The 27,150-nt window shown below is 39.9% G+C and overlaps 1 protein-coding gene across 7 annotated transcripts in view; it reads right to left on the reverse strand.

Annotated features, from left to right (window-relative positions):
* RERE (arginine-glutamic acid dipeptide repeats) overlaps positions 1–27,150 on the reverse strand; it is a 409,781-nt gene that overhangs the window by 81,445 nt on the left and 301,186 nt on the right. For all 7 annotated transcript variants that reach the window (XM_038537878.1, XM_038537881.1, XM_038537876.1 and 4 more), the window contains one exon: positions 8,794–8,892. In XM_038537878.1, coding sequence (XP_038393806.1) covers positions 8,794–8,892 — 99 coding nt within the window. The remainder of the gene's footprint in view (positions 1–8,793; positions 8,893–27,150) is intronic.

Below are 27,150 nucleotides of genomic sequence, written 5' to 3' on the forward strand. Positions count from 1 at the left end.
CAACTAAGGCTTCTTCCTTCTCCTCTTCATTTCTCACTCTCCCACAGCAGAACACGGTAACCACACACATCAACAAGTATGAAGTGATGCTGGCAAAAAGTGAGCTTTTCTCTATTGGGGTCTAGAAAATAAAACCAATGACACCTAGAAGGGGTTGGCTGCTGCTTCCAAGGGAAGCTACTGAGAAGAATAGGGCGGTGTCCAATTTTTCAGGAGTTAGAATGAGCACTGGCCCCGTGCAGGTGGAGGGAGAGCCCCCTGAGGCAGCAGCACATGAGCTCAGCCAAAGGGGCAAACTCCACTGATGTGATGTGAGGACCTGGGTGAGGAACCAACATTTACTAAGGTTTCTCTTCTATCCACTCAGTCAAAACGGTCTTTTCAGATTATCTACCACACTCCTGGCCCCAGGCTATGTTCTGGAGCTTCAAGAAGAATTAAACTGTTGTCCCTGAGCTTGAGACTTCCTAGTCTGATGTGGAAGCTCCCAGACCCAACTTGCCATCATAACCCAGCATGCAGAACCCCCCACTCTCCAGCACATGGCTAACGCACTGTGTGTGTTACTTGTTTTGATCTGTCTTCTCCATGAGAACGTCAGTTCCAGGAGCACCGGGATCTCTGCCTGTTTTGTGCGATGCTAGACCACCAGTACATAAGAGGTGCCTGGCAGGCAGAATGCTATGCTGGTGCTTTATGAACATCTGTGGAATACCTCAATGCCAATTATCTAAAATTAGAAACTGAATAAGTAACCTGGTAAACAACATGAAGGGTCATCCTATGTTCATGTTCACACAGAGTGGACAGTATGGAGAATGAGCAAGCAGGTTTGTCATCTGCAAGCCCCAACACCAAATGCAAGAAATACAGAGCCGGACAGACAGATATGGGCCTGAACTCTAAGCTGGTGAGGCCAAATGCACAGACTTTTTCCCTTATGACCACCAAACATACTCTGCTTCCCAACACCTCAGCACTTTGCTTTATATATGTGGAAAATGAACTGGAAGTCCCCCATATGAAGTACTTTGGAAAAATGTCTGAAAGCAAGTTCTGAAACATCAGTCAAAAGTGTCACTTAACAGCATGCAGAGTGGTAGGGGATGAAGAATCACAAAACACTACCAGGACATATCCAAACTGTGCTGGCACTCCAGTGAGGAGGGTAGGTGGGGGGCTACTGAAGCCATTCTTACTTCTCCTTAAGAGACTTTGGGTGTTAAGACACAAGTATGCCAAGGAAGAGCAGACAGTTTAAAATGAGTTACTTCCTCTCATTGTACTGTTTGTTTGTTTTTTTTAACTTCCTGTTTCCTTCCCCTGACAACTGAACTCTAGTTACCCGGCTGATACAGAACGTTTCACCTGTGAAAATGTACGGTTCCAAAGTCATCATACACAGAATGTTCCATGCATACACATTAAAATGGACTCCAGCTCTGTTGCTAAGAAACTGCAATAGGAAAGGGTTTTCTATCCTCTTCATTTATAAAATATCCACTTAGTCTATGGGAGAACAAATGCAATCTCTCAAGTTCCCTTGTGTCTTGTTCTCATTTTTTAAATGCACAGAGAAAGATGATGGAGGGCAGCTGAAAGTGTATGCTATCTCCATTTGTTTTATACGCCCTTGAAAATGAGATGGAAAACATGGTTTCAATAACCCACTGCTGTAGTGTTTATTAATCTTTCAAGTGAAGATTCTCCCCAGTGCTCTCACACTTCAAGCAAAAATGAAAAATGTCCCATAAAGATTGCTCTTTGATTTTAAAAGATTATCCTAAGCAGCAAGGAATAACTCAGGGAATGCCTCTATTCAGTGTGGGGTTACTTCCCAGGTCTCTGCACTGCTCTGCATCGCCCCAAGGCCTGAACATGGACACAAGCATAAACATGGAACCCAAAGAACAGCACAATTTACTGCTAGATTTAAACAAAAATACCTAATATGGGGACTGGGGGGGGGGGGGGTAAGGAACTTGAGAAACATATGGGTTAAAGAAAATGTGAAAAAAGAATGACCTTGTTTAGAAAAACAGGCATACCACCTTCTTTGACCAGTTTACAGAGGAAGCCTAGAAAGCAATAAAGCCATGTATGTAAAAGGCAAGGTGACTGCTGATTTTGTAGATTTAACCCAGAGGCAACTTCTTTGACATGAAATACTGAAATAAATTTTTGAAATCTCTCTCTCCCTCTAATGCTTGGCCTATCTCATTTACTAAAGGATTTTATTTTTTATTATTTTTTAAAAGATTTTATTTATTTATTCATGAGAGATACAGAGACAGACAGACACAGAGACATAGGCAAAGGGAGAAGCAGGCTCCCTATGGGGAGCTTGATGTGGGACTCGATCCCGAGACTCCAGGATCATGCCCTGAGCAAAGGCAGATGCTCAACCACTGAGTCACCCAGGTGTCCCTACTAAAGGATTTTAAAATCTATTTCTCTTTACAGGTTGTTAAACAGTAGAACCTTCTGCAAACTGACAAAATTGATTGTCTGACACCAACTCTCCTGCACATATAATTGATTTTTAATTCACTGTCTCATTGTTGAATGGACTTGACAATAAACTCCACTCTTCACACTATCGATTTGTTTAAAAAAGGGTTTGATTCAAAGGCTGATGGGCGTCGATCATGGGAAAAATAATCCAATTTCATTAATATTTGAAGCATTATACAAATTTATTTGTATCTACATTTTTCTCTTTTATTTATTTATTCCTCAAGATTTTATTTTTTAAGTAATCTGTACACCCAATGTGGGGCTCGAATTTACAACCCTGAGATCAAAAGTGGCTTGCTCTTCCAACTGAGCCAGCCAGGCACTCCTACATTTTCCTCGCTTCACACTAAGGAGTGATTTTTGCTATGGACCATAAGAGCACATGAACGAGTAATATGTGTATTACGTACATATAAATAACATGCCAACATTTATACGTCTCTTATCTTTCCTACTCTCATATCTCAGAATTAGGTTGTTCATAAGGGATGGTACCAATTGTATTAAAATGAGAGGAAGGGTAATCAGTTGAGAGAAAAAGCTACTTCAATTCTATTTAAAATTTATTAAATACCTATTATGTGTTGCACTAAATACAGTGTATCTCTATTTCGGGTTCCAGGTGAACTATAAACATTCTCAGATTAAGATCTCTTACAAAAGTGAGAATTTCAATATAATGATTCAATTTACATAAGTTTACAAATACATAAACCAGTGTAGGTATATGAACAAAGACACGAAGAGAGCATGAAACCAGGAACGTGAGATGGTAGTGAGGTTTCAACCACCCTTTAATGTTTTCACAATGATGTTCTAACAGAGAAAATTCACATAAAATTTATAAAAGAAGAAAAAAAATGAATGGATTCATATTAGATGACCAACAGGATCTTCCTATTACCCACATTTTTTGAATGACTATATAATATGCTCAATAACTCTGGAAATCTGACCATTCCTAAAAATCAGTATCATACAACTAAAGCTTCCCCTATATTGAAAATATCCAATCTAAACACCAAGATTAGGGACATCTTAAAACTCAAAGGATTGTCACTGCAGGCTGAGGGCAGGGTGTCTGGCTCTCTTCCCCCTTGTCACAGTCCCCATCTGTGCTTTCGCCTCCACAACCTCCTGCTGCTACAGGACCTTAACTTTGGTTTTGCTGTGATTCCACTTTCTACAGCTGCCACACAAACAGTAAATAAAATTCATTGTATTTTTGCCCCACTAAGCAGCTCTGTCTTCTGCCACATCCAGATGCCTGGCTTAAAAAGAGTGAACAATAAAAACAATGTTTTCTCCAGCAGACATTCCAAAAAGGGCCTGTCACAAAGGCATGTGAAGATGCAGTTGGGACAGACACCATGCAGACAGCTGGTGTGTTCTGTGAAAGTAATTCCTTGACCAGCCACACGGGTTCATTGGTTTACAAATATTCAGAAAATTAGTTTGCCATGTCATGTCAATTTTAAAGAAGGATTTTCATTTATATTTATGATAATGCTGAGCTTTAAATTGAAGGACAGTTTAGATGTTTTAAAATTTATGAATTTGTAAATCCAAATACATGGCCAATTAAAGTTTACCACCATACCACAGATTAACTAGCTATGAATAAAAATTTTAGAGATTATTTGTATCTAGGTTGTTCACTCAAAGTATTACATCAAAATTGGTATGAAATATTTAAAGGGAAGCATATTTCCAGATAAAAGCTACAGTTACCATGAAATGGAATGCTCTGAGGGAATTTCATAAGCAACAAAAGCTTTACCTTTATGGAACACCTGGAGTTTTGCTGAAAGCTACTTCAACATGAAAATAATTTCCAAAACAAACAAAGCCAAGTGGATGGGAAGCAAAGGGTAAAGTGCATAGCTCAGTGGAGTACCCAATCTTACAACCTTGCAAGTCAGGCCAAACTCCACAAGGAAAATGCAGGCCCAGAATTTTAAAAAGAATTCAATTAGCATCCCCAGTATTTCCATAATCAACAGCTGAATGCTAATTAAGAGCACAGCATCAAGCAGCAATGGAATCCCAGTGCAATAAGCAACAGCACAGCAGCAGCAAATGCTACCTTCAGCTCGCATGCATAAATGAGCAGAATTAATAACTACCCGAGCATGGAAGGGTGACTTAATCTGTTTCGATTAGGTGCAGTTCAGCCTGGGGCCTTTGTGTTATATTTAAATGTGTTCATCATGTTTAATTAAAAACCTAATAATCTAGAGTTTCTTTTTTTCTTTTAAGTTCTGATCAGTATTTTTCTCCTGTTTCTCTTCGTAAGTTCTACTGATTTAAATGGCTTCCTGAAATGGAACAATATTTTTAAGCATAATGTAAGTGAAACTGGTTAACTGTCCATACAACTCCCAAATGTAGCAGCCAGCCATTTACTTTGGCTCCATCCAACTGACCTAGCATTTCTTCCAAACTGCCTCTCTGATCTGACCCAGTTTATTTAGCCTCAGAGACTGCCTTGAGCTAGCTACCAATGTGTTTCTCAGTCATTCCACTAAAGCAGAGTTCAACTGTCATTCTCTGGCCTGGAATTTGACAGAAATTGCCCCAAATCTGGCATCTGTTCCACAAGATTTAAAGTGTCTCAGCCCCAAAGAAATTTCAGTAAGAAATACCATATCTATATATACACAAGTTGTCAAAGGAAGCACGGAGAGAAAATATAAATTTTTTTTTTTTTTTTTATTTATGATAGTCACAGAGAGAGAGAGAGAGAGAGAGAGAGAGAGAGAGGCAGAGACATAGGCAGAGGGAGAAGCAGGCCCCATGCACTGGGAGCCCGATGTGGGATTCGATCCCGGGTCTCCAGGATCACGCCCTGGGCCAAAGGCAGGCGCCAAACCGCTGTGCCACCCAGGGATCCCACGGAGAGAAAATATAAAATGAAAGGCCTCCCACTGTGTAATTTTGAGGCCTAAAATCTCAAGAATTAGTGATTATCTGAAAGACCTAGGATGAAGAAGTTAGATGGTGTTATCATTAATAATATGGAAATTTTTTTCCAAAAGTAAAACTTCTAAGATTAGCTTTGGGTGCATGTAAAAGCTTTTCTCTAATGCATAATTATTAACTATTACAAGTTTTAAAATGCTAGATTGAGGACAATCTTAATTATGGTAAGGAATCTTTAAAAACAGTAATCTTGAATAAAGAGTTGTCAATATTCTTCAAGCCTCTCTAAGACAAAGACATCATTCTCTAGCAGACACTATTCTCACCATCAGTAAGTACTCACTCTTAAGAAGTTTACCAACTAGGAGGGCAATCACTTGAAAATAAAGACTGTGAGAAACAGAGATGGTGATGGTGGAAGAAGAAAGTGAGGGGCAAGCTACCAACAAATATGGCAAGCAGGAGAAGCAGCTCAGAAGAGGGTATGATCACGACAGACTGGGCTCAGGAACTGTTCTGAAACTTGAGGAGTGGTGAGGGTTTGGTTTGGCAATATCAGGAGAGACTCATCTGGTCAGTGAGCAGTGCACCTGCTGGGACCACGGCACACACAGGCTGCCAGCTTGTAGCATGGTGGGGAGTTCACAATGGCAGGTGCTCATTCTACCAACCCTTGCACACACGTGGAGTATTCAGTTCATATAAACGTAATGGAAAATAACTTCACTGACAGTGCTGCAGTTTGATTAAACTGATATACTGGAGGCAATGATGCTTAAAAATAACTAAAATGTCCAAAGACACAGAAAACTGGGGGGTGGGGGGGTAGGCCCATGTACTTATTTTAGTCACTTGCTTTGCTTACTCCTATGATTCCCAGGGTGAGAAAATGTGGGGAATTTAACAGAACGGGCCACATACACACAGCAGGTTATGTTCTCACAGCCAAAACCAGAGGCCCTCGAGTTTCTGTGCCTTCGTGCCACATAAAGCTAGTCAAAGAATTGACTTGGATAAGTTCATGAGAAGCTCCTTTCAGCCTATCAATGATTCAATCCCTCTTTCTCATTCACCTTTGAGGTTTTAGAAAGTGAAGCTGAACTTCCTATAAATAAGGGAACCGTTTGATCACTGGGTTCTGCAAGGACTGGATGACTGACAGCACTTTTCTCAAAACCTCCTTAAAACAAGAAGCAAAGATGACAAAAATGAGTCCAAACGACAAGGATTTATTCAGCTAAGGATCATGACCATGTACTCAGAATGTGCAGCATTTTGGAGTCGTGTTTCACTTTTCAAAAGAAAGCCAGGCCTTTCCAACGTGTGAGCCTCCCCTTTCTGTCCTGTGGTGTGCTACCAGGCTCCAGGCGACGGCAGTAGCAGCAGGGACACAGTCCACACTGTGCCCAAGAGAAGCAAGTGCTGCAGGGAAAGGAAGGCAGCTATCTTTTAAGTGGGAGTCCTTAAATCCCAGGGGGAAGGCCAGGCTGCAGGAGAAAGCATGGGAGTTCCCTGGTTGCTGAGGAGCCACGGGGTGCAGGTGAGCAAGGGCCCTGGCTGGGAGGCCCCCGAATAAACAGCCTTTCACACACTCTTTCCATCCTTTCCCCCTACTCATCTTTCTTCCACCAAGGCTGTTTGCGGAATCTTGAATTTTTAATCAATCAAAATTCTCCTTTCCTTCTAACAAAAATGGGTCCACAGTGAGAAACAACATCTGACTTGACAAAACAAACAAGTCTCACATTTTTACTCTGTGACTATCTGAACAATAATAAATGTTTAAGAGGTTTCTGACCCTTTACTGATCATATAAAGTTTTTAAATATTTAATTTCAAGACAGGAGCACCAATGTCACACACCTGATCAGCCACAGGTGTCAATGGACTCCTGAAAAGGCTCTCCCCTAAGTAAACCCTCAGGGGCCACTTCAGTCCCTCCCTGCGGCCTCCTGCGCCACACTTTGCCCGTCCCACCTGCCACCCACACACAGCCTTTACTCCAGCAAATCCACTGGCCTCTTGCTCTGGCAGTACACACCCAGGATCTCACCACTTCTCTCCCACACTGCTGCCATGGTCTTCAATCACTGGTCTCTGGCCTGGATGCCCGAAATTGCCCTGGAGGCCCACGTTTGACTCAGGGGCCAAAGTGTGCCCCACCAGCAGATCAAGTTAACCCTCTGCTCAGAATCTGCACAGAGCAAAGAGCAAGGCGCCATGGGTTCACAGGCCACACGTGACCTACCCTCTGCGGTCCCCCTCCCACTCCGGTCACGTTCCTGTCTACTTCTTGACCATACCAGGGGCCAGATTTCTCTTCCTCTCAACTTAGGGCCCCTGTTCCAAAAGGCATGCCTCTGCACTATGGTCTCTGCTCAAATGGATCTTAATTAGGCTTTTCCTCAGCCCCTTAAGAAAGATAACACCTCACCCAGTCTATCCCCCACCTTCGTTACCTACTCTACTCTCCTCGGCTCATATATGTACCACCACTTGACATATACTGATTTGGATGGTCTCTCCTCTTAAAACATAAGCCTCAGGAAGAGGGACCTTTTGTTTGATAGTGCTCCTAACATAGCACCTGGCACACAGTAAGTATGTAACAAATACTACCAGCTGAAAAAACGAAAGGGCAAGATCAGGAAAGCACATAAAGTTTCTAAACACTCTTTCTTAACGTATTTTAAAATATCAGCGACGAACTTATAATCGATGTGTCTATCAGCGCCAGCCTTCATCTTAATTTCTTTCAATGTAAAGGGCAAATGTCAAGCAGTAACACTCAAACACAAGACTGTATTTGCAAAAGCACAAGTAATTTGTAAGTCTTTTATGGCAATACCTTTCAGAAGTCACAAGATGGGAATGTAGCTTAATGAGAACTCGGTCTGCTGGGACAGGAATCCATGAGTATTCAAATCTGTACTTGTGGGCACATATTTTAGCTCCCTACCTCCTTTGATAGACCATAATGACATAATGAATATGAAAGATTCACTGTATTTATATAATCAGGTCTATGTTTCCTGCAAGTCACTGGCTCCACTCTAGGTTATCACCTGGTTTACAAACGCTTGTGTCTTAAAATAAGGAGGTATTCAAAAGCTGGCTTGCTAAAACCAGCCAAGCAATACTACCAATCTCTTCTCTCTTTCCATGAAACCTGAGAAAATCCTTCCCACTAAGCTTACCAAGATCAAGCCTCCCTGTACAATTATGAGGCTTGAAGGCTCCTTCCTTTGACTAACAGATGCCACGGACAGTCCTCAGAGAAGCAGAGAGGGCACACGTTTAAGAAGCAGACACCCTGGGGACCCTGGCCACAAGGCTGCTCCCATCCACACTTACCACTTCATCCTCCGTCCAGCACTTTTCAATCAGTTTGGGCACAGGCTTCTTTACCAGGCGCTGCAGGGCTTTGCCAGCATCATAGCCACTTTCATGTAGCTAAAACAACAACAACAATTTTAGTTAGTTAAGTGTGCCAAATAACAGGTCTGGCAGCCAATCAATAAAAGAGAAGTCCTGCATTTGTTCCAACAGAAGAATCATGGAATGGGCACATTCATCCGCAAGAGAATTCGTTCTCATCCAATCGCCCTCTGATCCCAGTACCAGCTGTTCTGGGAAAGGGAAGCAGGGAAGGCAGAGCTTAATTTTGGCAAGATCAGGAAGAGGATTCAGAACAACAGTAACAAACACTTAGTGAACATCTGGCCAGGCACAGCGGTGAGTGAGCACATTCTGTGTACACATTATCTTTCTTAATCCTATGAGGAAGGTATTCTCTCATTTAAGCTTACGTGTTAGGAACTATAGTCACCCCATTTTATGGATGAGGAAACTGAGGCATAGAAAGGTCAAACAAACAAACAAAAAGAAAGGTCAAACAAAGGTGCTCACCACACTAACCCAGCAGGCGGTAAAACCAGGAGTCCAGCCAGTGTGATTCCCACCCACTGTTGTCCCATTTCCCTATAAAGCGGTTCACAAAATTATGTTATTTCCCTTTAGCATTTCTGAAGTCTTTCAACTGTAGTAACTTCACTAAAAAAAATTCAGGTACCTGAACTATAAAAGCTTTTTAATGAAACTGTATAACAGTATACTAACTGTTCAGCCTGTGAATGAAGATGCTGGTTTAGCTACACATTCCTTCTAGGACCAGACTTCTCTCTCATCAAAAGTAATAAACTTACTCCACTTCATATCCTTTCCAACCCCAGGCAGTGCCTGACACCACTTGCCTTCTCTATCTTGCAAAGACATTCCTTTCTTGGTTCATGTGACCCCAATCTGCTTTTAGTTCCAGAGTTTCAACTTGCAGATGATGGAATCAAGTAGTAGATAGAAAGATCCTCTTGTTTAATCGACCTTCCCCAACTGTGGCTGTCCATTGAAAATTCTCACCGGAAATCTGGCTTTCCTTTACAGATCTTGTTCTCTGACACAAGAATCCGTTTCGGTTAAGACCTTATTTCCAGTGCCTAATAGTCCGTAGCATATGTAGATCCAAAAGAACTACTGATTAAATTAATAAATGCCTTTAACTATTGTCCCTACGTAAACTTCACCCAAATCTAAATCACAAGTTGATTTGAATTCATTCAGCCATATATTGACTAAGTGCCTATTGCTTTCTAGGGAATGTACTAGACCCTGGGCATACAGCAGTGACCGAAACAGGCAGACATCCCTGCTCTCATGGAGTGGACCTTCCAATCTTCTCACTATGCTTCAATCCTTTATTTGAACAATTTACCATCAGCTGCAACTCAATACAAATAAGGTCCAGAGGCACCTGGGTGGCTCAGCAGTTGAGCATCTGCCTTTGGCTCAGGGCATGGTTCCGGGGTCCTGGGATCTGAGTCCCACATCAGGCTCTCTGCGAGGAACCTGCTTCTCCATCTGCCTCTCTCTGTGTGTCTCTCACAAATAAATAAATAAAATCTTAAAACAAGTAAGTTCCAAACCTTGGTAGCCCACGGTTTTTATTTCCATGAAACTCTCAAACTCCTGGGGATGTATTATGGGGACACAATACATATGAGGTAACAAGATCAAGGAGACAATAGTTAATTGCTACCATGGAGGTGTAAGTAAAGAGCTACAGATCCACAAAAGGAGACAGTGCTGTTTCTCCCCTCTTTAGTAGAAGACTCATAAGAAGGATGTACAGATTGCCTTCCTAATAACTGCTACAGATCCAGGGCTTGGCATATAGTAAGCCTGCAGTAAATATCTGTTGAATAAATTAAAATAATATTTGAAATATTAAGTCTCAAGTCTCTCTTCTAACTATTCGTTGCTATTGGAAGGGATATTACAAATATCCATTTTCACTGCTCAGAGAAACAGTACTAAAAATTAAAATTTCCGGGTGCCTGGGTGGCCCAGTCAGGTAAACATTTGCCTTTAGCTCAGGCCATGATCTCAGGACCCTGGGATCTCTGCTCAGCAAGGGTGGGCATGGGGGGAGTCTGCTTCTCCCTCTCCTGTTCCCCCTACTTGTGTACTTTCTCTATCAAATAAATAAATAAAATATTTTTTAAATTAAAATTTCCTGAATATTCTCAAAGTCTGGAAGACCCCAATTTATTTTAAATCCAGGTCCAAGGAAGTCCAGGCTATATGTGTCTGTATGTTAACTAAAACAGTAAATCTATCTTAAAACAAAACACCTATGGCAACAATCAATGTTGGATTCTGGTTTTTATTTTTAAAGTTGTTTTTTTTTTTTTAAATTTGACAGAAAGCACAAGCAGGGGGAGTGGCAGGCAGAGGGAGAGGGAGAAGCAGACTCTCCGCTGAGCAGGGAGCCCAATGTGGGGCTCAATCCCAGGACCCTGAGATCATGACCTAAACTGAAGGCAGATGTTTAACTAACTGAACCACCCAGGCGCTCCTGGATTCTGTTTTGATTCTATATTTCTGTGTGTGTGTGTGTGTGTGTGTGTAGAGGGTATATGCACTGTTATGAATGCTAGATACTGACTTACATGTTTTCATAACATTCATCATTAAACTTTAAAAAAATATTATAAATATCATACTAAATAAATGCTAAAATATTTGAAAGCTGTCCAATCTAAACTTCTTTCAGCAGTATAGAAAGATGAAAATAAAGTTAGATTTTCAAACTTTGCCCAATATCTAAACCAAGCAGATATAGGTCAAGTTCTATAATATAACAAGAATCTATAATATGAGCTTAATGTCATGGACTGTAACTGAATAAAAGGAAAAGCTGAATACCTATTTAATTTTTTTAAAGCACATATCATAGTGATAATTTGAAATCAATTCAAGTTGATCAAATCATAAATTTTTAATAAAAAGCTTATGGAGAATTAACATTTCTTAAGCGGTAATTATAGTATATGGGAGTAATTATGAAGAACATGATGAAAATCCATGGATTCTGGAGCAAAACTACCTGGATTCCAATTCTAGCTCTATTACGTACTAGGTGTGGGAGCTCAGGCAAGTTACTTGTCCTCTCTGGGACTTAATATTGTCATCTTTAAAAATGAGTATAACAACGTCTACTTCTTAGGATATTATGAGGATAACGTTAGAAAACACATGTAAATTGCTAAGAACAGCACCTGGCACATCATATGCTAAATGAGTATTAGCAATTTATTTTTAAAAGGAAAGAGAGGAAAAAAAAAGGAAGCAGTCTCTACTCAATTTTCATCAATTTTCTAGATTAGATAGTAGCCTTTCCACAGAGAGGGGGTAAAAAACTATTAAGCTATAAACAATACCACTTATGTTTCACATACTCATTTCAATAATTTTTGAAATTTGACTAAAACTCTGGTACAGTACACTGAAAAAAAATTTAAAATTTTAAATCTTATATGGCTGGTAGGAAATTACTCATAAGAACATAAGGCCTGGGATCCCTGGGTGGCGCAGCGGTTTGGCGCCTACCTTTGGCCCAGGGCGCGATCCTGGAGACCCGGGATCGAATCCCACGTTGGGCTCCCAGTGCATGGAGCCTGCTTCTCCCTCTGCCTATGTCTCTGCCTCTCTCTCTCTCTCTCTCTCTCTCTCTGTGTGACTATCATAAATAAATAAAAATTAAAAAAAAATAAAAATAAAATTAAAAAAAAAGAACATAAGGCCTGTTCCAAAAGTGAACGGCCAATTGAAATTAAATCAATGTCATTAATCCCTGTGCCATTCCTGACTTTTTGGTGAACCAAGGATGGCTTTGAATGAGTGCTGGAAGAAATGTTCTGAATAATTTGTTGAACTTTTGGTTGTTTGGTTTATTAGAAAAGCCATCCAGGGCATGCACGTCACTCTCAGTTCAATTTCTAGTGTAAGCTGCTTCTTTGTCCCCTAAACATATCCCAGCATTCACACTTCCTTCACAAATCTTTATTTCACATCACACTTTCCCCTCAAGAAGCTGTTGCAATGTATGTGTGGTAACCTGTGCTTCCTTCCGCTACTCTGTTCTCTAAATAATGGCTAACTCCCTCTCTTTTCATTTGATCCACTGTCTGCTTGTCCTCTTAAAATATTCTTGTTCCTGACCTTTCCATGATATCAGCCCAATAAATATTTAGTGTCTATTTCTCCCACCCCTCTACCAAGACATATTTGAAAAGTCAGAGGTATGGGATTATTTACTAACAGTGATGAAATATTTACTGAACAAATGGAGTTAGGGTATTATTGTTGTACTGTCATCAATAATTCATAAAAGCTAGTCCAACAGCCAGGTCAAGGGGTGGCTGTGCTATGCCCTTTTCCTAAGGGAACCCAGCTACACCTCTCCACACCATCACATTCTTCTGAATGTTATAAACATGTATTTCTACTTTCTAGGAATCTTGTCTGAGAACATTCTGAAAGTTTTGCATCTTTATAGAAACACTTTAATTATCCTTTATTAAAGATACACTTTTAACATACTAAAAGTTGTTATGGCCCTCATAGCTACACAAAAATGAAGATTATGTTTTGAGCACTTTGGGAAAATTACTGGAGCTCAGGACATCCTTTGTTCCTTCCACAGATATTTACCGAGTGCTAACCTGTGCCAGATAGTACTCTAAGTGCCAGGAACAGATACACAGATAATGGCCATCAGAAATGTAGGAGTGAGAATGGTGTAACCTGTGAGAGGCTCTGTAAAGTACTAGTCTTGTATAACACGTCTATGTAAATCTCACATTCAAACTCCAGGGGTCCTCACAGGGTGGCTACCACCTTCTTCAGTCTATGTATCAAGCAACAAGTAAGCCCTTCTAAAAGAAGGATGGTTTTCTAGATGATTATGAAGATTTTCTATCTTCAGACTGGAGCCAAAATAATGTTGGAGGAAGAGCTAAATTGGGTATTTCAACTGTATTCCTTATGTATATTAGAATTAAATTTACCAAAATATTGGCTGCCTTAAATATCTAAAACTTGTCATTAAAGACATTCCTCTCTAATATAGCATCAAGCTCTAACAAAATAATTTCATTTTGTGGAAAACATTATGTGGGTTTCAAATTTTAAACAACCAATCACAACCATAGAGACACATCTGTACAGTCAAGAAACTCAGTGCAAGCTTTACCTCATTATCGCTGAGGTAAAAAGGTCCTTTAATGTGAATAAAATTTTCTACCATTTCCCCAGAGAAGACTGTCCAAAGAAATTACAATGAAGACGGGGGGTGGGGAACCCTCAAAATGACTTACAGCTTCACTTTGTAGTCTTGGAAAAGCAATTAAAGTAAGAAAAGTAAACCCTTTTGTTCATTTTGCAACCAAGCAGGGTTGGTAAAATCTGGGATTAAATGTGATTTTAATGTAGAGTACAGTAAACTGTACTATTTTGTATATGTGCTGCCGAAGCGAGCACTAAACTGTACTATTTTGGAGTTGACTGGGAAAGATCATCACAAATTGCAGGAACGAAGATACAACATCATTACTCAACCAGCTTCCAATGTTTACAAGCTATTGATGGGAGAAGCATGTAGATCTCACACCTTCCCATCACCATGCCAGCCACTAAAGCAGGATGTCATTCAGCAGAAACCACTGTTTTCAAATTCATCATCCCAGGGTGTGTGTGCATATAACCCAATGACCATGAAGGCATATACTTCTAAATCTGCTGCTTCCACATCACTGAACTGGAAGTCTACACTTCTACACAAGCAAAATCTGCCTTCCCCTAAACCACAGGTCAATATCCAGGAAATTTGATAACAAAATGGTAATACTTCATCAGTCCCCCAGCCTTTCAAGTCACTGTCAAGGAACCATCTCTGTTTTGCTGTTTTGCACCAGTTTGGTCTTTGGTGCCCTGGGCTTGTGCCATATAATCTTTAGGCTATGGTTTTTCCTTCACTTTTGGTTTGTTCACTGTGAGATAGCAAGCAGAACTCTTCCCATATTAGGTGTGTCTAGCACCCCCTACCACGCCATCCAGTGCCCATAAGATCCAGTGGGACATCTCAGCATCAAACACTGTGGCATAAGTGAACCAGCAGAGTGGACTTGGTGGTGCAATTTGGTGCTAAAAACAAGAACAGCTTGGGTAACACAATCTCCTGGTTTGGTACAAATGAAACCGCTACACTGAATCCACAGAGCCAAAGAGTATGATACCACATGTAATTGGATGCATTTAGCAAGTTGCACAATGCATATGTGCCCAGCAGCCCCTTCTATATAAACCATCCCACAGTCAATGCCTTCTTGTTAATACCTAGTGAACACAGCACAGGATTTGAGACAGGAGACTGATTTTGTTATCAGGTTTGTCACAAACTGGCTGAACTGAGGTTTTCATCTGTCAAATGGGCCTAAAACCACTATCCCTCAGCTGTGTCAAAAGACAATGGAAGGGATGAAATCAGATACAATGTGACAAGATATGTGAAATGTCAAAAAGCTACAAACTATACTGGCATCATCACAGGGAATCAAATTTTAGGCACACATCTCTTAGCAAAGACTACTCAACAACTAGAAGTTCCACAGATCATCTACTATACAGTGCTGGTGAGAATACACCCTCTATGGTCTTGTTAAGCTTCTGACCTCTCCCTGATTAGCAGGAAGAAAGGATCATGCCCGAAGAAGAAAAACACATTTCTGCATAATTGCCCAAGTTAAATGTGCTACTCGCACTTTGCCTGACAAATCATTCTCTGCTTATTACTTTCTATAATTTAATATATATAAGTGCTTTACTGGCAAGCTTCTTGAAAGAATAAATAATACTTAATGACTGCCTACAGTTTAATTAACTCATGATTGAACTTCTCATGGATTGCTATAAACATTAAATTATATCCTTCCTCAAAGCTGCCATAGATGGAGATCCTGTTTCAAGCTTTAGCTTTCCTGCCTTAAACAGTTTTGAAATTTCAGCAAATCTGTATATAGGACAGAGGTGAGAGAATAAACCTTACTGCCTAGTTATAAAGTATGTTATTTTATATAGCAAGGACAAGGTCTTAATTTAAATAAGACAGAAAATGTACACATGTCCAAACACCTCATTTATATTACAGCAATCATTAAGCATCTCAGGATCTCAGGCAGTCTTTTAGCACAAACTCTGTGTATAACCACAAGGCTTCAAGTTTCTGCCCTGGCTTCTCATCTCAGCTGCCGTTTTCCGTCTGCGTGATGTTGCAAATAAATTTTCCTTTTGGCATGGCTCAGCTGTCAGGCACCTCTGTTCTATAATGAACCCATGAATTATATCTCCCTGCTCTGACATCTCTGGTCTCACACATCAAAATATTGTTCTTCAATTGTAATTTATAACTTAATTTAAATGTCCCTTTTACTGTGACCTTTTTTAGATCAAATGGCATTGCATCTGGCAGTTTCTCCTACCTCAAAGCATCCTTTTGCAATTACAGCCATCATAATAACTGTAAAAAAAGCCTATCTGAGTTAGACTGCATTCATGCTAAATACTAAATAATTGCAGTCCATTAAGAACAATATTAAAAAAAAAAGAATATTAGATTTAAAAGTCTTTTGCTATATGAAATATGTTTATTTGCAAGAAACTGCCAAAATAGCTTAGAAAGAGGAAAAAAAGTGGGATTTGGAAAAGATGTTAAAGTTCTTTATGTAGTTTTAATTATTTCAACTATTAACATAAATGAGAAAGATCTGGAAGAAATCTAAGACAAAACTTAAAAAAATTTCTTATAATCCATAATTTATAGATATCAATATGTTTCATTCCATCACCAATGAACTAGTTAAGCTCAAATATGGTACATATATGCATTAAAAAACTAGAATTGAAACTAAGGCACAGTATTTATTTTTGTTTGGCCACTATCATTCCAAATGATGCTTTTAAGCACTAAGAAAGCTAAATTTGTATAAATGTTCTTATGGGAACCCATTTTAAAGATAACAGCAAATGGGCACCTGGGTGGCTCAGTTTGGTGAAGTGTCTCCTTTGGCTTAGGTCATGATCTCAGGGTCCTTGGATCAAGCCCCATATTAGGCTTCCTGCTCAGCAGGGAGTCTTCTTCCTCTCCCTCTGCTCCCTTCCCCCTGCTTGTGTGTCTCCCCTCTCTTTCTCCTTCTCTCTTCTCTCTCTTCTCTTCTCTTCTCTTCTCTTCTCTTCTCTTCTCTTCTCTCTCTCTCTCTCTCTCTCTCTCTCTCGGCAGGGATAATGAATAAAATCTTTTAAAAAATAAAAAAATTAAGATAACAGCAAAAAGGCAGAATGTAGCTGCTTAAAGTAGGGCTGAGGAGCAGATCTGGATAATTTTCAGAAGGAAAACACACAGTCGCTAAACCAACTCTCCCTGCAACTCTCCCTGCATAACTACGATGTCCCAGGAACTATGCCAGCCCCTGAAGTCACAGAGAACAGAGGGGCGGCCAAAGTTTGCTGAGCATCGTGTATGTGAGGTGTTGTATTAGATCTTTCTGACTTCATCATTCCTCACACCACTATTTGTGGTAAGGCTACTAAAAATGAGGAAGCAAAACTGAGAGGCTTGATACGTTGCTCAAGGCCACTTCCACCGCTGCAAAAGAACATAAGGTCACATCCAGGAGCTCTAAGAGTCCCTTCCCCAGCGTTTGTTGTGCAGCAACTTAGGACCTGGGGGCCTGGTGGTGACCATGGGTTCACTAAATCCTCCAGCAGCAGTAGCACAGGAAGCTCGCTATCTTTTCTTCCCTTGAGGGCGGGGTGGGTACACAGGAGGGGGAACCAGCAGCTCAGAGAAGAGGAAACATACACACACACATAAAGAAAATAATGAAATAAATGCTATCATAAAAACACAAAGACTGCCAGTGAACACTGACTCTGTCTAGAAAAAAAACAAGATGACTTCACAGAGCAGGTTTTCAAAATCAATAATCAGTGCACTATGATTGATAAACTTGTCTTGAAGAGCAACAATCAAATTAAAAACGTTCTAGGAACCAGTTAAAATAGGCAGTAATATGTCTAGGTAACATCTCACAACTGAATTTCCCGTGGCTGATATATACTCCCGTATTTCTCACTCATAATTACTTCCCACATAATAATGTGTCTAGAAATTAGTAGGTCTCCATCTCCTGGCCAGGGTGTTTTTGAAGGTATTCAAAACCCACAGAACAGGAGCCTCAACCAGTAAGCTGGTCAGAAAGTAGGCATCAAATGCTGGCATCTACTGAGATCAGGGAACTATTTATAAAATACAAAACAAAACTGGGCAGCCGGGGTGGCTTGGCGGTTTAGTTCCGCCTTCAGCCCAGGGCCTGATCCTGGAGACCCGGGATCAAGTCCCATGTCAGGCTCCCTGCATAGGGCCTGCTTCTCCCTCTGCCTGTGTCTCTGCCTCTCTCTCTCTCTCTCTCTCTCTCCCTCTCTCTCTGTGTCTCCCATGAATAAATAAACAAAATCTTAAAAAGCTAAAAACAAAAAACTCTGAACGTCTTCACCATTTCTGACCACTCAGCTATTCTGAGGCTCTAATCCAACACCATCTTCATAAACACCTGGAAAAAAGAATCTCCAGAGGTCCTGGAACCAACAATGAACGTGTGGGAGTTCTGCAGAGATGAAGCCCAAAGAAAGGGTTCTGAGCTCTGGCATTCATTCAAACCCCCAACTCTGCCACAGCTCTTGCTGTGTGGTAACAGGCAAGGTATCTCTCTTAACCACAGTTTTCTCAACTGCAGAAAAGGAAAATACAGAACCTATTTGGAGAACAGTTTAGGATGAAAAGATACATGGTAGTCCCTGAGCAGGATTCCTGGAGCATAGGAAATGTTCCATCTGGGATGGCGGGCTAAAAAAGGGACAGACTGCACAACCATTGCGGGGAAACAGCACCAGTGCTGAGGAAAGCCAACAAGCTTCAGAACGCCACAGGAACAAAGTTTATTCTGCGGTGCTTACAAGACAGGATGCAATGTGGGACCGAGAAGGGAAATCAAGAACCAGGTGACTTGTTGGGAACTAGGAAAAAATCTGACCTGGGAACCAGGAAAGTAGCAGCAGGGACAAAGGGGTTCGGGATGTCCCTCCTTCACACAGTGACGCAGCCCCTTGGCTTCCTCACCTGTAGCAGAGCGGCCGAAGTAGGTCATTTTTGGAACTTCAAAGTTAACATTTCTTCTTTGTACAGAGATTTCTTTTAAAATTAAATACCAGAGGATGCTATTTTTTGAATAAATAAATGGTAATATTAATACATTCAGTTAGAAAAATAGTAGAATAAACAATATAGCCAATGAACTAGGCCAAACTGCCCAGACCAAATCCTGAATAGCTAGCTGATGCAGAGGCTATACTGACATCCACTGGTTAATATCTTAGTTTTCAGGTTTCTGTGAAAACAGGAATAGTTTATGCCACAGGTGTTTAAAGATTTATTTATTTATTTGAGAGACAGAGAGAGAGAGAGCATGCAAGAGTGAGTAGGGGGAGGGGCAAAAGGAGAGGGAAAGAACCTCAAGCAGACTCCTCGCAGAGCATGGAGCCCAACCTGAGGCTCGATCTTATGACCCTAAGACCATGAGTTGAGCTGAAATCAAGAGTCAGACACTTAAACAACTGAGCCACCCAGGCATCTCTGTGCCACAGGTTTTTAAATAAAATTACAGATAATCATCTATACAGCAAACATATATATACCTCACTTCCTAGAAACCAAAGCTTTCCTTCTGCTTTCTGCGTGAGTCTAGGCAAAGTACTTAAAGAAAGCAAGGCTGCTGTGGATCTAAGCTATGAGCCATGTGTTCCTGAGGGAAGGCTGACTCCTTAAGACTCAGCAAACCAATCCCCAAAGGATAAGATACAGCTTAAAGATACAGAACTACTAGAATTTTGGCCACAGAAAGAAAAACTACTGGCAGATGCATAAATCTAGATTGTTTATGCTGCTTTTGTGAACGATAATTATTTGTCAGTTTGGGAAGATCTATGTGTGATCACAAGTGGAGATAGTTCAGGGCCACAAGTGGAAATTAAAACACTTTTTCATTTACTTCTTAGCATCCTCACAGCCTTGAATACAGAAAAACAGTATGTGAGGCTCTAACCTAGAGGCTGACAGGAAAAAAATAAAGTTCTATCTATCTCATGGAAATATAGGCACTAGTGAACCCATTCATAAAAGCTAAATTGACCCAGAAAGTATATGTGAAAGGCCAGCTCTGAGTCAATTTTATCCAGATTCCTTCAGAAAGTTAATTTGAGAAAATAAATAAAAACAAAAACCTCAAGACCAGGGGTGTCTGGCTGGCTCAGTCAGAAGACCATGTGACTCTTCTTGATCTCAGGGTTGTGAGTTCAAACCCCATGTTGGGCGTACAGATTACTTAGAAAACACAACCAAAAACAAACTCTCAAGCAGCTGCAAAATATTAAGTGAAAAACATTTACAGAAACTGTTTTAAGTCCCACTAAGTTGAGCTTAGGTGTATAAATGAATCCCAATCCATGAAGCTCATAAATCTTAACCTCAGTGCTTTTTGACAAGTAATTTTAAGGTTGTTTAAAAAACAGTAAACTTATTCTTTTTGATCACAATGATAAGGTAATGGAACAAGTAAAGTCAAAGAGGCATACACTGAAACATGTGTGACTCCAGAGTAGGGAGAACACTTCTGAGTGACTGCTCTTTTATCTGGAAACCTCAATGATGAACAGAGCTAGTGACAAAGAAAGAAACAAAAAGACTCCAGGCAATGATAGTACTGCTCTCAAGCAATAGCCCTGGAGAATCTAAAAGGCCCTTATTACTCTGGGCCTTAGAAACTTAAGCTTCTGAAATTCTGCTTTCCCCAATCAAACAAATGGTCTTAGAAGAACAGATAAGATTATATGATTTCAAAGCAGCAGTCATGGCAGACAGCCTAGCCTGACAATGGAAGATCCCCAAACTCGCAAGGTATTATGCAAACCGGAAGTCACAAATTCTAACAGCTGCACATGATTCTGTGTGATGGCCATATAATAATGACTAAGAGGTAGCAAGTAAAGACAGACTTGATTTAAGAACCCATGAAAATGTACAACTCATTTCTGGGGAAAAAAAAAAAAAGGGAGAAAAATGAGGAGTCAACCTTCCTAAAAATGCTTGGGTAACTGACACTCCAAAGTCCTGAGGTGAGCTGGAGTACACAGCTGCACACCAGCTCAACACCTACTATGGACAGGGAGAAGGCAGGCCAACCAACAGGTAGAGCAGCAGGCCCGGCAAGGGCAGGAGGTCCTGTGCAATCACCTTAGAAGCCCAGCAAGTGATCAACTATGGGGGACTGTCCACATCCTGGTTAAAAAAGCTGGCCAGGGCAGCAAAATTTGTCAGAGTCTGGCAGGGCTGAGCTCAGGGCAGGGCTGTAGGGCTAGACTAGAAACCAGAACAGGGCAATTATTTTAGTGACGAATTATAATATAATAGTAAAATCCAACTGTGGTATGCTGAAAAATAACCGTCAGAAGATACCCACATAAAATCTCTGGAACAGATGAGACCTTAATTGGAAAAAAGGTCTTTGCAGATAGGATGAAATTAATGATCTGAGATGAGGAGATAATATGGACCCAGAGAGTTCAGGAAGGCAGTGTGAAGACAAGCAGAGAAAGATGTGGCCACAAACCAAGGAATGCCAGCAGCCACAGGAAGCTGGAAGAGGAATGATTCTTCTGAGGAGCCAGAGAGAACATGGTGTGGCTGACACTCTAATTTCATACTTCTGGCTGCCAGCACTGGGAGAGAATGCACTTTTATTGTTTTAAGCCAGAAAGTTTGTGGTAATTTGTTACACCAGCCACAGGAAACTAATACACCAAATTTCAAAATCTGAGGGGTAAAAAAAATTATCTAGGAGAGCTATAAAAAAGTATTCCAAAGTATATTTTTAAACTAGGATAAGAAATATACATACTATCAAATATAAATTTTAGTGTTCTATAGTGTATTTTAGAACTAATGGTAACATATGAGCCTTTTTAAAACCCAGGGGTGTATTTTATTCTACGATTAAATGCTTACTTAGATTATCAACACTTTCAACAAATGCATTCCCATAAAGACTTTCCAAAGAATAGGAAGTGAATAATGTTTATTATTGAATAAGTAAATGAATGAATGATTTTATTAAAGCTTCTTAACTGTAAAAAAAGCTCAGAGCTTTTATCCTGATTTGCTAAATACTTACTGTGTTAATATTAATGCTTACTATAGGTTCACAGATGGGTAAAATTCTGATTGATGTTAAGTGGACATTTTTCAAACATCATGTAATTCTCAAAACACTTTACTATGGGGAAAAAAAGTAATTTGAAAGAGAAGTTTTTTAAATTTATAAAGGAACTTTCTAAATTTGCCAAATACAAGTAAAAGCCAAGTCAAGTCCCCAGCTCCTGCTGGGTGCCTAGGAGAAAGAATGGAGATGTGCCAAGAGGCTAGAGCATGAAGGACTTCTTTATTTTTTATTTATTTAATTTTTAAAGTAGGCTTCATGCTCAATCTAGACCCCATAGAGGGGCTTGAACTCAGGACTCTGAAATCAAGACTGGAGCCGAAACCAAGAGGTGGACACTCAACAGAATGAGCCACCCAGAAATCTCAAACATGAAGGATTTCTAATGGGCTGAAGAGCAAAGCCTCAAAACTGCAGATTCCAGACATTTCAAGAAGTCTGCAATAAGGCACTGGCCTCAACTCTGTTCTATTTTCAAGTCTAAATTATTATGTATATAAATATATATGACAGTGTGCTTATTAATCTGTAGTGATAATCATACTTATAGAATTGTTATAAAGATTAAGGGGTGCTTGGATGGTTTAGTTGATTACTCAGCTGGTTCCTGATTTCAGTTCAAGTCATGATCTCAGGGTCCTGAAATCCAGCCCCATATCGGGCTTTACACTCAGCCGGAAGTCTGCCAAAGATTCTTTCTTTCCCTCCCCCGCCCCTCCCCTCTACTCACTCTCACTCTCTCTAAAATAAATAAATAAATAAATAAATAAATAAATAAATAAATAAATAAATCTATCTTTTAAAAAATTATTATGAAGATTATTGCTTGTTTTTTTAAAGATTTTATTTATTTATTCATGAGAGACACAGGCAGAGACACAAGCAGAGGGAGAATCAGGCTCCATGGAGGAAGCCCGATGCGGGACTCGATCCCAGGACTCCGGGATCATGCCCTGAGCCAAAGGTAGACACACTCAACTGCTGAGCCACCCAGGCATCCCTATTATGAAGATTAAATAAATTCATTCGTGAAAATGCCTCTACATCTTCGCCTAGCATTTGTTACTAATATTAGTATTGTTACTAATAGCAGGCAGCTAATAGTTGATATTCAATAAAATGAAAATAGTTATAAGCTTAAGGTCCTGTGATTGGTTCAAAATTCAGTCAAAATGCTGAGAGTGGGATAGAAATGGCTTAGCAAAGGCCATTTCTAAAGAAGTGTCATTTCAGAGAGAAATGAAATGATACAAGACAAATACAAGACAAAAAAATGTGGCAAGCACACATTCATAAAAGCTTAGACTACATTGGGGAGATGAGCTTTTAGGAAAACAGAAGTGTTATTTCTTGGCCACCTTATACTGATCGGATCTGGGGAATGGTGCTTCAGTGTCAGTACCACATTTTTAAAAACTAAGACAAAGCTGACCAGAATAAGAAACAAAATGGTTATATATAAAAATAAATAATATGGCTAACATTATTACACCATAGACAAAACTCAAAAATGTTACCCTCACTGAAAGAAGCCAGTAATAAAAGCCCATATACCATATGATCCTATGTATACAAAATGTCCAGAACAGACGAATCCATAGAGATGGCAGGCAGAATAGTAACTGCCAAGGGGAGGCGAGGGGGAAACTGAAGGGTGATTGCTAACGGGTACAGGTTTCTTTCTGGAATAACAAAAACATGATACAACTAACTGTGGTGACAGGTGCACAAATGTGAGAATATAATAAAAGTCATTAAATGGGTACACTCTAAATGGGTGAAATACATATTGTGTGAATTATATCTCAATAAAGCTATTCTAGTAAAAAAGAAGAATAAAGGGACAGCTCAGGTGGCTTAGTGGTTTAGTGCCACCTTCGGCCCAGGGTGTGATCCTGGAGACCCTGGATCGAGTCCCACGTCAGGCTCCCTGCATGAAGCCTGCTTCTCCCTCTGCCTCTCTCTTTCTCTGTGTCTCTCATGAATAAATAAATAAAATCTTTAAAAAAAAAACAAAGAAGGGATCCCTGGGTGGCACTGCGGTTTGGCGCCTGCCTTTGGCCCAGGGCGCGATCCTGGAGACCCGGGATCGAATCCCACGTCAGGCTCCCGGTGCATGGAGCCTGCTTCTCCCTCCTCCTGTGTCTCTGCCTCTTTCTCTCTCTCTATGTCTATCATGAATAAATAAATAAATCTTTAAAAAAAAAAAAAACACAAAGAAGAAGAAGAAAAAAAAAAAGAGAAAAGAAAAAAGAAAAGAAATGGCTAAAGAAACATGAGAGTGATTCATGTTGGAGAAGTCAAGCCAGGCCACAATCATGAAGACTGGCAACAGAAGCACAACAAATGAAAAAAATTAGAGCAATACTTTTCTGTTACAACTATCAAAAAGAGGCATCCGAAAAAGAAAGAAAGAAAGAAAGAAAGAAAGAAAGAAAGAAAGAAAGAAAGAAAGAAAGAAAGAAAGAAAGAAAGAAAGAAAGAAAGAAAGAAAGAAAAGAAAGAAAAGAAAAGAAAAGAAAAGAAAAGAAAAGAAAAGAAAGAAAAGAAAGAAAAGAAAGAAAGAAAGAAGAAAGCAAGAAAGCATCCGGGTGTCTCAGGTCATGATTGATCCCAGGGTCCTGGGACTGAGCCCCATGTCAGGCTCCCTGCCCAGCCGGGAATCTGCTTCTCCCTCTTGCCCCTGCTCCCTTGCTCGTACTCTCTTCTGAAATAAATAAATAAAACCTTTTAAAAAGCCTATCAGAAACAAAATCACTGCTGCAGTTAAGTCATAAATGTGCCATTACCAGAGGTTAATGTAAGTGGCCTTTCATGTCCCCATCCACCCCTGAGGGACTTTGAGAATGCTCTCTATTGTATTTAGTAAAAGAACAGAGCAGGGCATAATATTCAACTTTGACTAAAGCTACAGATCACCTACAAGGAACAAAATATCAAAGCATTAAAGTAAAAATGTCATCTTCATCCAAATGAGACAGAAGGAATAAATTACATGAACTGTGAAAGTGAAAGTGTTGTTGCCTGGAACTTTTGGGGTTTTTTGTTTTGGTTTTCAGATTCTCTCAAAAAACAAACAAACAAACAAAAACAGAGAATGGGTGAGTGGGGCAAGGGGCAGATGGGGAGGGAGAGGGAAAGGGATGGAATCTCAAGCAGACTCCTCACTGAGTGTGAAGCCCAAACAGGGCTCCATCTCAGGACCCAGAGACCATGACCTGAGCCAAAACCAAGAGTTGGACCGCTCAACCAACTGAGCCACCCAGGTACACCTGCCTGGAACTTTTGTATAAAAGTGAATTTATGAAGTTCTCAGCCCAAAGGGAGCCACATGGATAAATTTCTAAACACTTAAAGAAATGATTTTCAAAACAAAAGTCCAAAATGTTTCCAATCGGTCAAAGTACAATTAAAAACCCCTCACCTTTATATATTATTTCATTATATATATGAAAAGGTCTTGGTTACACCAAAAAACCGCCATTGTATCTTCATTTATGCTATTATTAACAATGTAATATGCAGTAGACTCCAATATCTTGATATAAATAAAATACTAGCAGATGTGCTTGCCAAGGCTGATTTACATAGGGGGCTGCTCTGAAATTTATTGGATTTCCATAATAAGAAATCATACAGCATATAAACTTTTCCCATTTCTCTTTTCAACAACAAATCAAAAGCTTAGAGGAAAAAAAAACCCATCATCCTACAACTATTTAATACTGACTTATCTGAATGGAGAATGGTAAAAAGAATTTAAGTAAGGGGGGTGGCTCAGTCAGTTAAACTTCTGCCTTTGGCTCAGATCATGATCTCAGGATTCTGGGATCAAGCCTCTGTTGGTCTCTCTGCTCAGCGGGGAATCTTTCTCCTTCTCCCTCTGCCCCTCTCCCCATGCATACATGAACTCTCTCTTTTTCTCATGAATAAATAAAAAATTTTTAAAGATTTTATTTTTATTTATTCATGAGAGACACAGAGAGAGGCAGAGACACAGGCAGAGCAAGAAGCAGGCTTCCTGCAAGGAGCCTGATGTGGGACTTGATCCCAGGACCCCGGGATCATGCCCTGAGCCCAAGACAGACAGATGCTCAACTGCTGAGCCACCCAGGTATCTCCCCCAACAAAAAAAGAATTTAAGTAAGGATGTGAACATAGCATGAACATCACAAGAATCCTGATCCTAAGCTTTAGACAAGTTGTAATAAAAGGGCTTTCCAGTAATGCCTTATTTAGGAGCTGGGAAACACTCAACATTCATTTAAGTCCTAAGTACTGCAAAGCTAACCCAGGGCCAGATGCTTTACTGAAGTTGTCCATTTATGATGAACAAATAGAAAACCTCCAAGAGAAATTCTATAGACTTAATTTTTTAGAATAAAAGAAAGATGAAAACTCTCTACTAGGGATCGAGCTACAGTTCAGAAAACAAAGATGAATTAATACCCAATGGTTAGCAAATAGTGATACTTATAGAACAGAGGTTAAAAAAAAAAAAAAACATTAAGCTATTGGAAGGCTTGCATCCTTTGTTGAAGGAAATGTGGGTATGCATAAATAAATAAGCAAACAAATATATATTCTCTTGAATATGTAAAAAGCTTAATCCAAACATCTAAAAGGCATCCATATTTCAAGGAATAAAACTGTCCAGGCAGAAGTGAAATCTTTGTGGTCTCATTATAAATTTTACTTATATATAGTGTTCATATATATGTTTAGTGTTACTGAGAGAAAGTAAACATAAAAATGCAAATAAGTTCTGAGAAAGAGAAGCCAAAAGAATTTGAATTTTATTAGGAAATGGGAAGGATACCTGAGCCCAACAAAATGAAATCCAATATAAACTTAGTAAAAACAAGTCAGCATGGTATTTTCTAGAAAACCATAGTTTCAAAAACTATAGGACTCTGTTACAGTTTCTTTCTTTTCTTCTCTTTCTTCCTCCCTCCCTCTTCCTTTTCCTTTTCCTTTCGTTCCTCCCTTC

The sequence above is a fragment of the Canis lupus genome, chromosome 5, assembly GCF_011100685.1.
Source record: "Canis lupus familiaris isolate Mischka breed German Shepherd chromosome 5, alternate assembly UU_Cfam_GSD_1.0, whole genome shotgun sequence".
Classification (NCBI taxonomy): Eukaryota; Metazoa; Chordata; class Mammalia; order Carnivora; family Canidae; genus Canis; species Canis lupus.